The 16,702-nt window shown below is 36.5% G+C and overlaps 1 protein-coding gene across 5 annotated transcripts in view; it reads right to left on the bottom strand.

Moving 5' to 3' along the window:
* The window catches only part of PARN (poly(A)-specific ribonuclease), a 60,360-nt gene that overhangs the window by 21,153 nt on the left and 22,505 nt on the right, over positions 1 to 16,702 (bottom strand). For all 5 annotated transcript variants that reach the window (XM_037384206.1, XM_037384207.1, XM_037384210.1 and 2 more), the window contains exons 19-21: positions 14,304 to 14,359; positions 10,010 to 10,096; positions 2,422 to 2,496 (exon numbers count right to left, since the gene is read on the bottom strand). In XM_037384206.1, coding sequence (XP_037240103.1) covers positions 2,422 to 2,496; positions 10,010 to 10,096; positions 14,304 to 14,359 — 218 coding nt within the window. The remainder of the gene's footprint in view (positions 1 to 2,421; positions 2,497 to 10,009; positions 10,097 to 14,303; positions 14,360 to 16,702) is intronic.

The following is a 16,702-nucleotide window of genomic DNA, read 5'->3' as shown; positions in this document are numbered from 1 at the left end:
AAGTAACTGAGGTGATAGCAGTGGGGAAGTTACTGTAGCAGCACATAGGAAGATTTTCAGCTTATGAAATGGCTTAAAATACACATTTTTTAGTGAAAACAAATAGTCTTGTAAGTCCCACTCAGAGAAACAAGTAATCAGCTTGAAAAGAGGACGGAAAAAAGGCAGAGATATATACGCTTACAATGACCCTACATGTTCTGTACATTACGGCATCTGAACTAGAAAGCAGGAAACACAACTTTGTTGTATTTCACCACAAAGAAAGTCCTCTTGGAAACACAAAAAGGTGGAACAATTCCAACCCTTTGTTCAATTTTTCTCTCACACATGGAAAACAAACTCTGAATAAGACTAATGCAGTCACAAATAAAGAGCTTCAGACACTCCCGGCAAGTTGCTACTTCACAAATGGATTATTTGTGATTGCACAGCTCAGAGTTAAGATATCTATCTAAAACTTAAGATAGTTTAAGGCTTATTCCCTCCAGTCTTGTAATGTACTCGCTGCTGCAGGAACAGGATTTTCCTCAAACCTTTGATGGTGTGCTGGTATCACCACTAACTATAATACATACAGTTTACAAATCACGAATGCTTCAGAGGCAAGAAACTAAGACAACACATGCAAGAAGTGCTAGCAATGCTTTCCTGAGTTACAGAGCCAGCTAAAATAGAGCCACATCTATTTTGACATAACTCTTCATCTGGAACTTCTAGTGAGAAGTAATATGGTCCTTATATCTGTACATAGATGAAGAAACAAATGCTGGTAAGCACTCAAAACCCTCTGCAGATATATGTATGTATGAGGAAGTATGATAAACACACACAGGATGTTAGTAAGAGAGATGCACAGATTATGTATCCAGAACCTGAAAGCTTCTTTATTTGAGCTTTGTAAGATAGACGATGGTGAACTCAATGGGGTTTTCCGATTTGTTTTTTTCCTTTTAGAATTTAATTGTGGGAATTCTGGCAGGATTGCTCTTAAGTGCAACAAAATTTCAGCCATTTAATCAAAAATGCTATCAATACTGCCATTTATACCAGCTCCACAGCATATCAAATACAAGCATTTCAGTAAATAGGGATGACTCTACATAACGTATCCCAGATAATCGTGGATAATGCTCCACTTCCAGTCATTGTTGCCTGAAGTAAGTTTAAGGGTAAGTCCTCAAATACAAGCCCAAAAGAACTACAGAAACCCGTAAGAGCTTGTCAATCCAACTACAATCAACTGAAAATCATAAAAACAACCAACACCCAAACAATAAAGCGAAGAAACTCAACCCCCCCAAACTCAAAACAACATTAACAACAAAAACTACCACCAAAAAACAAACCCAAACAAAAAAAACCCTAAAACCCCACACCCCAAAAAGATTGTTTTTCCTCATTACTAGAAGGAATATTTTCAGTACATTCAGAAATATGTTGGACTCTTCCTTTGTCTTTCACTTAATTCTTGATGATTTCTCAAGAGCGTTACTTATTCTATATTTTTCTTATGATATCTAGGTAATGTTTTGCTCTACACTTTCAGTCAGCTTCTTACATTGGAAATGGCTTTTTCTAGAATACCTTGCACAATTGTAAATAGTAAAACATTGCTATCTGTCCTAATTATCTGAATTAGGAATGTGGTTCACTAAGACTATGTAATCAAGCACAATTTTTTTTCTTAAATTAACATCTCTCCTAAAATACAAACCCAGAAGCAATATATTAAAAAAATCCAACACCAATGAACTTTCAAGAAAGAAGTTAAGCAAGTATACATCCTGTAGAACTTACGCCTATGAACATTTTTCAAAGCTAAACTCAAAAGTTCGAATAAAAATTAAAATAAAAATTAAGGCCTAGAGAGATCACACATTATTAATACACAAACTGTAGACATAGTAGGAGTCCAGACTGTTAGGAGACTATTATTTTGCATGTGTTCTACAACCCACCAAAAGCCTTACCACTGTATTTGTTACTCACAAATGTAAACCAAAGGAAACTTATAGTAGTTCAAAGGATATTTGAAGGCAAAGATCATAAAAGTCTTTGATAGCTCTGCTTTGTGCAAAGTAACAGTAAATAACCTCAATAAATAAATACTGCATCAACTGAGAAACTAGCAAGTTCAGGTAGTTAAAGGATCATGGAATGAAACACAAAACCCTCAGCCAAGTGCAGCTCAGGCTTACTGTCTTTGCTGCAGCCCACATGCTGATACCATAAAAGTTTAGCTACTCCTACAGCATCTCAACCAAGTCAGTAGTTTTGCCGTTAGAATCACGGATCCTGTTGGCTCAGAGCGTTTTGCAGGAGCCAGATGACATCAAGTCACAATACCTGAACTTACATGAAGTAAATTCAATTTAATTTACTTGTAAATTTACTTGAAGTAAATTCAGAAAGACTTACCTATTTGTACTTGTTCTGGCTGGCTCAATGATACAAATGCAGACGTATCATCAATCCATGAAACCTGAATGTTACCTAGAAAAAGCAAAAGAAATTATTATGACTATTTTTATCTTAGGCTCAGTCACAGATTTTATCTGATGTGCCATGACATAAAAGAAAGTAGTCAACTAAGAGGAATTTCACCTGAGAAGGCTTTTGTCCACTGTAAAGGCACGCAGTTGTACATGAGCCTGGAACTGTGCAGAAAGCAGTGACTGTTAGGGCTGCATATGCATCCTGTATATTCTTAGAGCGAATAAAGTAAGGACCAAAAAGAAAGAGACGCATCTAATACCTTTTTCACTCCGAGGGTATTCTTCTGCTTCTTCATAGCTTTTTTTTAAAATTAAATATAAATCTTGTAACAATTCAAGTAATCTTAGGGCTTTTTTAGTCCTCCCTTCAGCCGTTCTATATAATTCTACAACAAAAATTCAAGCAATTTTTTCTGGGAAATTTCAGCTCTGTACTAAAAAGTTGTGTTCTAAAATCTATCCATCCTTCAGAACTGCAGTATTTCCTAAAGACACAGCATGGACAAGCTCCAGTTACTACTCACTGTTCCTTTACTACTACAAACACCCAAGATAAGAAATTCCAATAGCAGGTGAGCTGGGGACAACCACTGATCACACAAGTGACGAACTCCAGTTACTGCAACACTCTAAATCTTCAGACTGGTTTGTTTGCAACCCACTATAAAATATTTCCTGGATGTGCAATGAAAACTTGAGTAAATATAAGAACAAATGCACAAAATCATGGACCTCATTTGGAAGCTGTTACAATGGAACAGTGACTAGAACCAAGTTCCTCCATGCATTAAGCAGTTAGTACATTTTCTATGTGAATGGCTTAAAACGTCACACAGCGCTAAAAGAGCTCATAATCAAGCAAAAGTGGAGGAAAGGATTCCATTCCAGACACAAGGTCTTATTGTAGTCTGAAATCCATTTACAACTCCTGTTATCACCTAAGTGCTCTACTGTTAGTACAATTCAGATATTGAAAACTGGTGCAATTTTTTTCAGGTAGACTAGGAAATCAACTTATATACATCATTACACCACCATTTAACCTTCAGACATTACAAGGTTAAAAACAATGATGCAAAATGCTTAAAATACATTATTTTGAGATCTTTAATCTATTTAAATGCAATTTAGCCTACAGGTTGCAGGATTATAGCAGTCTCTTCTGCAATCCAGTCACATAATAAACAGATTTTCTAATTATAAATAATAAAAGCCTAGTTAGATTTAGTTTGCATGCTATACATTTGAGTAGCTATTTAGGATGTTAAGTTATAATTATTTTGATCATCAAAACCATAATTAATTCAGTATGGTTATTGACATTTCCCTATACTAAGGGCCTAAGGTTGCTATTAAGAAAAGCCTACACTGGGAAGTCAAAAGTTAGAATTTCTTTAAACACCCTGTAGCAAAAATAAATTAATTTCTAATAATTCAATCTTCGAAGAACATAGATTTTTGCTGACTACAGGTAAGGGCCATTACTGTAGGGAGAACATGCTTTTGGCAGGACACAACATTTCACAACACGGGAAAAGCCCAAGATGATTTATGATTGCAACTCAAAATTGTAGTAGTGCATTATGTAGGGCCCCAACACTGAGCCTCCTTTAAATATTAGAAGTAACTGCACAATTTAATATTGTTCTGAGTGCATTGACAAGTTATTGTTCTGAATTTCTTTGTGTATCAAGTGCTCCTTTTCGGCATTACTAATTACAAATTTTTCTAAGTAATTATTGAGACACCCAAGACCACACTCTTCTGTAATTGTTCAACATGGAAGGGATGCCCAGATTTTGTCCCTTCTGTCCCTTTCCTACATACATAGTTAATTATTTTCCTATCTACCCTGAATAGACCAAAAGAAAGATCAGAAAGAAAATTTCTCCTGAAAATCTTGCAATTGTGCCCTTAAGAGTAAAATATTAGAGGATCAGAGATGGGATAAAATCTCCTGAAGGAGTTCACCTACTACTCAGGCGGCCTTTAGTGCCCAGATTGTCACTAAGTACCAATTACAAATAAATAAATAAAAATCCAACCCACTGATGGCACATCGTTTCAGTATCAGCTACTTATTCATTGCTGCAGAAAGGCTGCTGCACTCTAAATGACTTTGGTATTTTAGATAATCAAGGGTTTCAATACCTGCCAACATATGCTGCTTTTCTACTCAGATTTATATATTTTAAATACACAATTTCAAGAACTAGTCAAATATTAAGTAGTGCACTCTGAGCTGCAATCTGAAGAGAAGTACAACAAATGCTTTTGCGCAATTCTCCGCACTTAAAATACACTTTTTTCAGACTGTCACATTTCATTATTATTAAGAAATGAGAGACAAGGTAAATCAATTAGATCATTCAGCAGTATTGTTAAGCACTCAGTAAATATTGTGCATTTCAGAAGTAAGGTGAAAGTGCAACAAAGATGTGAAAATCATATGCATCTGCACTTGAAGTACAATATTTAGCAATCAACACAGCTGCACGCCAGCTTACTTGAAGGCTTACCCAAATAAGCCATATACAGCAATGTAAGAGTACCAGCACTAGAGAAATAAAATAGAACACTTCTCTCTCTACACTTCCAAAATAGATCAAATGTCTTCAATACTTTGAAGAACACCATTGTTAGCCTGTATGAGCCTGTCTATTTGCTACCACGTGCAATGTCAAAAAACGTCCCTTGCAAATAAAGGGTAATGTGAAAAATCATCAAGTGAAATAAAACATCTTCACCCAAATAAGAATAGATGAAAATCTGATCTGTTGCTTCTGAGATGAAGGTGCAAAGTAACATGCTCTTTTCTACAATTAAATTTGGAAATTCTCTCTATATAAACACAAATATGCCAACAACACTGAATTCCACAGGACAAAATAATACTGATGGATTAGGTCATTCAAACAGATTTTCCTTCAGTTTTTATACCACAATGACCAAAACTATAGAAAAGCTTCCGTGTAAGAGACTAAGTATACTAGGACTCAGCCTTCAATAGAAAATTCTAAGGAAGACACCTATACAAGTCTACAGGGAACATATGAGAACAGAAATTATATGAAAGAAGTGCAGAGGGGATTCACTATTTTACTATAAAACAACTAAGGGACATGTAATAAAATATACAGATGTTTTAAAACCAAAATAATTTTTCACATAATGCTTAACTGCAATTAGGGAACTGCCACCAAGTGCTGTGGATGACAAGACTATACATATGGGATAAAGAATGATTTTAGATTGACTTACAGAAAGCTGTCAAAGTCTCCAACTAAAAGACGCAAGTGTGACCTCTAGCTCACGAGTCCCTATGTTATAGATTGCTAGAAGGCAGGAAAGTTGCTTTACTTCCATTCTGTTCTTACACATTTCCTACACTACTGTTAGGGGCAATTAGACAGCATAGATATTAGGACTCCATGGACCTTCATTTAACAAAAAATTTTATTAATATATTCCATTTTTTTACAATTAAAAAAAAATTACCCCATTGACACCATGATAGGATTGCTAACAGCTTCTGGACACCAGCTGCATCAGACAATAGAAACAGTTGAAGCAGCTATTAAACACAAACAATATTCTCCCGGTGAGTAATTGAGAAGGGTTAACAGAGCTTCCACCTTTCTGGCAGGAAGACAGAGTACAAAGAAAGCAAGAACAGCTGAAGGAAACATTGGCATGAGAAGAAGGAGGAAAGGCCAGAAACGCACAGAGAAAAAATAGGATTAAAAGTTTAAAACTCCCACAGAAACAAAAGAAACAACCAAAAAACACCACAAACCAAAAAAAAACAACACTCAAAGTTACGTGTCTATATGAACATGAGCTTAGAAAAATATTTAATATATATAGTGTGCTAGAAGTTTTCCTTAAACTAGACTGTCACCTTTGAAAGGGACATTTATCTAGCTCCACTTTTTTTTTTTTTTAATTCTTGAAGGAAAATTTAAGCAGTGAGTTTGTAGCACAGGGGTTAACAGGAACAGTCATAGTATATGGAACTTGTGAGTGAGTCTCAAAAATGTGTTTAAGAGTCACTGAAAACTCATCTATATAGTAGCTTGGACTACTAGAACAAGATTTAAATACCAAAGGACCGATTGCATTTTTAAAGTAATTTATGCATCTTCAAGATCACCTCTGATTCCGTGAACTACACCAGCATTCACCTCCCTCTTAAAGACAACTCACATTCTCACAAAATACAACACACAGTTTTGACTCCACTCACTTGGAAAATTTTTAACTAGTATTTTTTATAATAGTTTGATATTACTTTTTTTTTAATGCCCAGAGACATTCATTTCAGTAGAAATGAAGATTATACACAAAAACTGTATTCTAGCAAATACTATTTTAATACCTTCATATTTCACATCAGCATGACCAGAACAAAAGCCACAAATGTAAGAATTTAAAGAAAGTAAGTGTTCTAAAAGACTGCAGAGTACTGCAAGTTCTTGTACAGTGAAACTACATTCACCCATGAGACTATAAAAACATCTTGCACGAACAGGTGTCTGCTTGGTATGCATGCAGCACTGAAAGACTTCAGAATTATGAACACCCCTTCTAGAGTAGCAAATGTAAAACAGTTCCAAGTCTGACACTGCAGCCCCTTCAGCTGTTTCACTGCTTTCATTAGAAGCTTCATGGAAGATTACAACTCTGCTTCAATTCATACTAAGCTAAACCAGAATCAAAATAAGTTTTCTATAAAGTCCAATTAATGTTGCTATTCAATTTAACAAGTGATCTATTGATTTTTAATCCAGGTAAAAGCTTTATTTTAAAACATTTTTGTTTAACTTGTATAATAAACTGGGATAATTCATGTCTGTTAGTGCCTTGGTTTTTCTGGCTTTTGGCAAATCACTTAACCTCAACATTGCACCACACTCTCTGTCCAGCTACAACTGAAAAAGCATGGGTACTCCTGGAAGCTGGAAGGAATAACCTGCAGCTTGTTTTGAGATACCATGGCACTAAGACCTAAAACAAAATATAGATTAAGTACTACCCAAATATGAGGGGTTTGTAAATCCACATATGAAAACATTCAGCTCTGAAATCTGGAGAAGTGAGAGAAATGGGAATTTCAAAATTTTATACTATTTTTGAGCTGTGTAAGCGTGACCCCTGGTGGTAGTGATCTCTGCTTGCGTTTCATAAAATGAGAAAAATGACATGGCTGAGTCTTTAAAAGCCTATAGAAACAATGTCCAAACCGTGTTGTTTCTTACCCCTGTGACAGCAACTCTGGAATGATCTCATTAACTTTCTACATGCTCACATTCTATATTTCCCAATGGGGAATATTAAATCCCATCCAGCATTACACCAGCATCATGCTGCAGTACAGATCAAAGTGTCAGAAGGAACTGAGAGAATTTTACATAGGTCCAGAGACCCTGCACAGACTACCAAGTCATAATTCTACGTGAAGAGGAGAACAGTACCATTCTATAAACTAGCGTGGTGATCCACAGCAAGCACAGGAGCGACAATACCGAGCATGCTTCCATCCTTTTACTAGTTATTAAACGTCCTTATGGATACCACAGCAATCATTTCAATGGAGGTTATGTTCAAGTTTGCCCTGAATCCATTTGCCACCCTACAACTCTAACTTAAGTTGTTAAGTGTGGTACATTACTTTGAAACAACTCCAGTACACTGATCAAGTCCTAGCTAAACAGACACCTCTTCATTTACTTGTCTCCAAAAGGGAAAGGGTTATTTCATAAGAGAGCCACCTAGTCACTTATCTGCTTAAAAACACACATAAAAATACCCACAGTTTTTACAGTGGTTATACTCTAATGGATAAAATTGGTACTGGGACTTTTAAGTAAAATGGGAGGGCAGGAAAAAGAGGAAACTACAGTGCCAAGCAGAAAATTTTTAGGAACAGGGAACTTACCAATCTAGTCATACATGCTCTGCTTAGAGCTGCCAAGACTAATGTACTATAAAGCATTATAATCCATTCAATAAAAAAAAAAATAAATACAATTTTCTAAAATTGCTTAATACCAGAAATAAAAGGCAGACCCTCATCTTCCTCCCCCTTTCAGCTGCTCCCCTACCTGCATCGCTTTCAAAACCTGCTGGATCCTCCCAACTGGGTCCGCACCCTCCTCTCCACACCAGCCCACCAGGCAGGACCAGCATAAAGGCCACTTCTATGGCACCCCCAAGTGCCAGTTTTTTCCCACTACTCGTGAATGGCTGGTGCTGGAGATCTGGTAGAGCCCAAAGGCACAGGTCCTAAGTGCCAAAAAGGACCTCAAAAAGGACCTCAAAGCTGCTGTCCCTGCCCCCTTTGGCAATACAGGAAATCCATATAGCTTAGATGGGTGGCAATTTTTTTCAAATGACAAAGTGATCCCCCCCCAAATAAACACTTTGGTAAATAGCTTTAAAAAAAAAAAAAAAACAAAAGGAAAAAGAGGGAGCTATTTCCTGATAAAATCCTTATTACAGAATTTGAGGAAGACAAGATGCATAGATATTTATTAATACCTAATATTTAATAAGAAATAAATATTTCAGTAACATAAGTATTCCAAGAAAATATTTCTGGAAATCATGCAAAAAGTTATTAATATAAGAGTAATTATTATTTTACATTAGATGTTTTAAGAAATGAAAAGAAGTTACCTCTTCGGAGAAAAAAAAAAGCGGGGGGGGTGGGAGGTAAAAAGCCTTACTGCAAAATTCTTTACAAGCCCGAAAGATCTCTTTCAAAGCACTACCTTACATAGCAGTAATAAACTAGAAACCAATCTGCAATAAAAATCTTGGAAACAGCATTCAACACAGGGCTGTACGAAAGACTATTCTTGTTCTGATTTTGGGACGCAAAGCATAACCACTGTTTTCTGCTGCAAGAGATAGGTATTAGGAGATCACTGTCAATTAATTAGTATCTCCATGTCCTTACGTTACATACAAATAGTAGAGGAACAACAGGTCTACTAGTTCCCAATTTATAAGATAGCTTTTTTGTTGTTTCTTCTGACTTGGATGGTGTTCACAATCTTGAAAACAGATTGGCTATTTTCAAGCTTGCTTGCTTGCCTAGACTTACATAAGTTAGCATCTGGCTTTAAGCGGGATGAACCTTACCCCTAAAACCTTGGTCTGCCTTTCACACCAATGTCTATTCTCTTTACCCACCTATACAATAAACTCTTACCTCCTCCCAGAAAAGGCTGTAAATAAAAGCATCAAAGGTCCACAATATTGAACAAGCAGCACATAAAAACATTTCTAAAGAGCAGTTAATCACAGCAAACCCTTTCAACCACCATTAAAAAGAAATTCCACAGGATACTATTCAAGAATTACAAAAGGCAAATTAATAGTCACCTATACTTGAGTAAGTCTGCATCCACAGATTAAAAATAACAAACAAAACCAGAGGTACTTGCTAATGACAAAGGTGAGGCAGGGGGAGGAATGTAGAAGAAAGGATAGACTAAATTACTCACCAAAGGCACTGAAAAGCTGGTAAAGGTCACTAGTCTTCCACTCTTTGGGAAAAGTAACATGAAGAACATGATCTCGTTTTGGCTGCACTGTGAAACAAAAAAGGTTTTGCTAATATAAGAGTCACTACTAGTATCTTTAGAACATCCTAAAAAAGTTATCTAATATGGTCATGTAGCTTTTTTTAGTTTTTCTTTCTTTATTTAAATAAGAAAACTGGCCAAGATCTATGTAACTATGTCAGGCACCAATGAAAACGTGCCTGCAATTATGCATTAAATAAATATACTAAATCCTACCACTTCATCCGTGTAAAAAATTGAAACAGCATTACATGCAGTGGGAAATGCCCACAAATCCAGTCCTTCCCATCCTTTGCACCAGGTTCAAGGACAGAAGAACAAAACAACAGCCTCTTCATGCTCCAGCTCTAGCTTTAAAAAGTTCTCAGCAATAATTCAATGTTGCCACTTTTCTATCAAGGTTCAATTCAGTTTTCGTATAACATTAGGTACAAGCTAGAACACACACACTGACAGACTTTTTCTTAAATATTAAAAACTACATCAAGAAAAAAAAAGCATAAAAAGGCCAACATCTAAAGAAGTAGTGCAGAAGTATCTTCTTTAGGTAGAGATATATATAGTGTATATATATTGGGTATAGATAGATGGGGGGGTCAGGGGGTGGTGAGGGAGAGACTGACTTTCATCTTCATGAATTACCCTCCTGAATTCTTTAGTGATACAAACTTCTCTAGTTTCTGATCTCCTTCGCTTTCAGCATTAAACTAGGAGGTTTTTTCCAAGGTTGATCTCATTCACAGAGCAAATGTGTCCAAAACTGGACCATTAACCAATTATTATTGCTATATTCAACTTTCATGTGTACTTGACCCCACTCCACAAGGGCAAACCTACTAGATGTTTTTGCTACATGTAGTTAAGGATGCAAGTTCGCTCTATTTTATGATGAAAGCCTTATGCATTGTTACTTTCATAAATATAGCTAAGCATCAGCAATTACTATAATTTAGTCATTAGATTGATTAAGTAGTAGTGTCCTCAGCCTGGTACGTGCTTTATAGTAGAAGCATCTATGTTTCTAGGTGTAATTCTACTCCACAAGTAAGGCTTCATTTTTGCATGAACTTGAGAATCATAGAATCACAGAATCATTAAGGCTGGAAAAGATCTTTGAAATCATTAAATCCAACCGTTAACCCAGGACTGCCGAGTCTACCACTAAACCATGCCTTTAAGCACCACATCTACATGTGTTTCCCTGAACAGATAGAACAGATTATGTTCTTTGGTTTTAAGCCTTGCCACCCCTGCCCAAAGGTTTAACAGAATTTTTATTCCCAAATAATTTAACAACTTGCATAAACTCAACAGAACACAATAGTTACTCAAAATCAAACTGCTAACCAAAACATGTAATGAAATTAGAACAGATTTCCAAATGCATATGTCTTCTAAGGAAGAGGTTGCAGCATGAATTCAATAATACTATTAAAATGCTAAAAAAAAAACCCACCACTTAATGAAAGCACCATTATGCAGGTACCAACAGCAAAAATAACACAGTTACAACACAGCATCTCATAACTGAAATACTGAATGCTTAATGAAGTCAGGGGAAAATAAGTTTCATAAGTTTTGTTTTGAGTAACTACTTGTCTTGCTCCACATAGTATAAAGAACCTAGTTCTCCAGCTGCAAAAAAGTGGGAGGCCAAAACATGAACCTGTTGTAAATGTTGTAACATGGTACATGTGTAACCACGTAAGTTGTAACATGGTATCCAACTGGTTGGTGAGCAGAAACCATGCAGCTTAGAAAAGGGTACTTATTTCATCTGATTGTACCAGCTGAAATAAAATTGATGTTGCAGAGAGGTACACAGGAAGGAGGTATGCCTCTTCCAGCTGAAACAGTATTTACTGAAGATGTTATAACTGCCCAGCCTCCGGCCACTTGCTGTTTTCTTCTAAGTGCTTTAATCTGTTTTGCTCAGAACAAGCATGGTTAGCATGAGTTTTATCACAAACTCTCTGGTTTGCATGAGCATCAGGTTGGATGGAGACACAAGTAGTTAAAAGAAAGCAATCCTTTCATAAGCACAAGTGAAGTCTTGTTCCTTAAATCTGCTACATCAAAAACCAAAAAGGACACAACATTTTTTAAGCACCAGAATTCAGTTTTTTGGCCACTATACAAGCCAAACACCAAACCCCCAGAAACTGTCTTAACAAGCCAATGAAGATCAACTCATTGCTGTAGAGCCTATTGAACAGCTACCAATTCAAAGGTTTATTAGCAGTTCAGTAGCAGAGAATTGTAACAACTCCAGTTTCAGATGTTATAACAGCCTTTTTCTATTGATTACAAAGAAGAAACTACACCTAACCCTCCAGCATCAGTTTATTCTTAAATTCACTTTGAATCCTCTGTTAAACCTCTATACCTTCCACCTACTCAGGTGAGAAATACTTTATTCATATTCTGCTTTGCAGTCAATTTGTGCAGCAACTTCATTCTTTTGAAAGGAGTTTTTAATACACAGTAACAGAAGAAGATGATGAAAGTCACTTTCACATATTCAATACTTTTTGACCTAGCATGTGTTACCAAACTCTGTTATTCCTGGAAACATTGCAAAACTAGCTGTAACACTACATGACAAAAACTGACAAACACAACAAAACTTAGGACAGTCACCTAGTTAGCTATGCCTCACCTTTGGTGTTTTTTTTTTATACAGTCTTTGAGTATATCTATCACAGAGGTGTGGCCTTATCCTTTGCATGGCTTTACTGCTCTGTGAAAACGCCCCTACAGACAACCAATCAAATAGCTTCCTCAACCTACAGTAGCATTTAAATCTCAAAACAGCAATAGAAGGTTCTAAAGCAGCCAGCCCAACACACCACCCTAGACGTACTTTCTGTTTTGAGGCTTAGAAAGTCTCCCTGGTTCAGATTCTGCAGTAACATCTGCACCTTCTGTTCTACAGGAGTGGCTTTCAGATAAGAGAGAGAGACTCTAACAGGCAGACTTTTTTGGCATCCCTTCTTGGCAAACAATCAAAACAATCCTGCAAGTTGGCTAGCAAGTGGAAGTAGCATCCTTACAGCTTAGTAGCTTTGGCATTCTCTCAATGACCTAGAGTATTTATCTATTTCTCCACTCAATATCAAACGGTTAGTGAAAGAAGCATGCAACATAATTAGATGACCATTCCAACAAATCCACAGAGAGACAGAGCACAGTGATCTGGTCATCTAACTGCATTTAAAAATTAAACATATGCCCTTACAGCATATATTTTCCACTCCAGTAGTTACTTTCATCATTATGGAACTGTATTCTGTTACTATTATCTAATACAGGGTCACTCCTCCAGTCTGAGCTTTCTGATGCATGGAGTGGAAAATGTCTTCACAGCAGTATTGCTTCCAGATGGGTATCACTTTTAAGATGGTTGTGTATCTAACTTCACAGTAAAACATCAAGCTTTCATCTAGTCAAGGACTAGACTGACCTCCAGGGCTTCACATTTTCCTAAGTCAAGACATCAATGGTAACACTTAGCTGAAGTTTTCTCCCTCGGAGTGTAACATCCCATAACACTAAGGACCTTTATATTAGTAAAATCTATTTTCATTTATATGTATTACTAACTTATTACAGCCCCAGGTTTGTAACCTGAAATAACCTGAAGTGTAAAAATATTCCAAGTATTATTTTTCCGTTTATGTAGTCATAACATCATGTGACAAAAGAATTCTGATGTTTTGATTGAAGTGAAGGTACTGCTGCCCACAAATTGTGAAGGAAAGTGGCCAGAAAAATTTCACAACCATTTGCTATTCACTAGTTTGCATCCTGTATTTGCTGCTGGGGTGATGGGAGAGGGGGAAAGTGTTAATACTCCACTTTATATGTTGCATGGCACATAAAAGTAGTGACCCAAAATAACCATAAAGCTGTTAACTTCAAAGTCTGTTACATTTAGTTACAAGAGTTTAATATCTGTTCTGGACAATCTCCTTTGCAATGCAGATTTTCTGGTCAAAGTTGAAGAACCTAGGGTTTTACTACTTCATTTAAAAAAAAAAAAAAGAAAAAAAAAAGAGGGGGGTATGTTTAAACCATTTGGTAAGTGGCTAATAACCTGAACACAGCTGATGTCCCATGTTTTTGATATGTGAGAATTAATCTTTACACTTCCTCCTCCAGGAAATTTGTCAGTAGTAAGTAAAAAATAAGTAGTAAGAAATAAGCTACTTACAGTCTGGTCCTTCCAAATTGAGATATGGTATGTCCATTACTCTCATAAGAAATAGCCTGAAGCAAAATGGAAAAGCACCATTAGCAAATTTCTGCCTAAAGACCTTTTATTAAGCTCTCCTTTTTACAGTTTTTTAATGTTGCTTCTGAAGAAGCAGAAGTCATCCCAACCATATCTTAAGCTGTATTAAAACAAATAGACCTCTAATTAAGTCCAATTCCTTCTCTAACAATCCAGATTCAGCAAGTTACTTGGCACCATGCTAATAATTTTACTTATTCAACAAAACAAGAAGAAAGAAGCCCCAAACTGTTACAATTAAAACAAATGGAGAAATGAACGTTCAGAAAGTAGCAGCTCTGTGCAGTAAGAGCCAGTTACACAGTGGATAGTGCAAAAGCTGTCATTCTAAATAAACATACATTTTCCCATCTTCTGAGCATTGCATCATGCTGTAGATAGAATGGATCTTAAAACCCTACAACTGCAAAAGCCATCATGACACTTTATGGAGATAACCAGGACAAGTCTTTTGCTCTGTCACGTGTAACTGAAGAGTTTCTCAAAATATTTATAAATTCTTCCAATAAAAGCGCATATTCAGCTCTGAAAACTATTTCCTTCCAAAATAAGAGAAGCAGCCTAAAATCCTGTCATAGATACAGATGCCATGTTGCTGTTACAAAACATTTGCTACGTATAGTGTTCACTGGAGGGCTAAAGTAAGTAGCTTTCCTATCATATCTTCAAAAAGCTTACAAAAGGCTTATCAGGTTATGGTTACAGTATTCAACTAAGTAATAACTAATCTAAAGAGTGAAGACTGATCTGTAATTCCCTAGAGATTCTTTGTATCACAGCACGCTCACTATTAGATTTTACGAGTTTGAATATTATGACCTGATGGTTACTTGTATCACTGAAAAGTCTCTTGGAATGCAGTTGGCAACTTGTTTTTACTATAAATACTCAGGAGAAAGAAAAAACATGACCAAACCCAAAACACTGTGGAGCAAATGAACTGTAAGGCTCATAAGTGAACCAGAGGGTCTTTGGAGAACTGCACCAGTTATGATGAACACTGTCCCACCTGATTTCTCTTCCTGAGTCTCAGGGAAGATATAGTAGAATGCGCACTGTGTCCCCCTGAGCACTACAGAACCTAAAAGGGATTTTATCAATAAAAATTAAGACGCTTCAGCATCAGTTAACTTTAGAAACTTTAACAATTTCAACATAACACTGAGTAATGAAGTTATTTTACAAAGGAGCCACAGCTTCTTCCTACATTTAGTCTTAGGTGCCATACTCCTATAGCCTTGGCTTCACTATAACTATCTGTCTAAACAGGACAGGAGTGACATCTTGAGAACAAAGCTAGCTTCAGAACACAGCTTCCACAAGGAAACAGAGAAAAACATCCTTACTCTGACCTCTAGAGATCTGGGGTAATACTGACAGGACATGCAGTGCTGCTGAGCAAAAAAACAAATAAACAAAAAAGCCATCCACCCAGAAAATGACAGGAGACACAGTAATCAGGCCACAAGTTTATCTTCCATGAGATTAAAGGGAGAGGGAATACAAAGGGGGAGTGTGTGATAGATCTTCTAAGGAGCAATAGAAAGGAAGTGACTATATTCCATCTCTGCTGGAAGACATCAGGCAGGATCCTATCACCATCACAGAGCACCTATCTGGGCAGAAAAGAACTTGCAGGTCTGGGATCTATGCTCTGAATGTAAGCTGGACTTCAGACTGTCGAAAGATGTTCAGTTCCATTTATTACCCATGATTTGCGCTCATATCTTCATCTGAAATAATGTCAATGTCACTGTTAGTAAGACCCACAGCTTTCTTCAGACTCCAGTGCACAACCTAAATATACAGTATTTCAGCTAGTCAGTAAAAGCAGTTTAGTCTTCACTGGATGAAGGTTGTCTATCATCCATACAGGATAGCAAAAGTTTTCAAGGAAAAAAAAAAAAAAAAAAAAAGAGGCAGATGTGGTTTAAGTTGAGCTACCTGAACAAAAAGCCTTCACAGAACTCTCGTAACCAGCTACTTTACTCATTTCCTAGGTAGCAAATTTCATAAAAATAAAGACAAGGTTTACTAAAAATACAACAAAGACTTCTGGGGAGAATACTAGTCTAGTTAAGCTGCCCTCCCCCAGGTTTTATCATGTTGAGGAAAGCAATACAGTGGCCAACAAGGACAGACTTACGCCAAAAAAATTATATACCTGAGATAATTAAGATCAGTTTTTTTATCCTCCCAGACAAATCCTGTATTTATTTGTTTGGTCAAAGAACTACGACTCTAAACAGCACACACACTCACACTCCCTGAAGACATAGTATAAATACTGACTTTCATATTAAGTGCACTTAAGGTAC

This window comes from Falco rusticolus, chromosome 4 (assembly GCF_015220075.1).
Source record: "Falco rusticolus isolate bFalRus1 chromosome 4, bFalRus1.pri, whole genome shotgun sequence".
NCBI lineage: Eukaryota > Metazoa > Chordata > Aves > Falconiformes > Falconidae > Falco > Falco rusticolus.
Note: the sequence above shows the minus strand (reverse complement) of the source record. Positions and strands in the feature narration are given on the sequence as shown.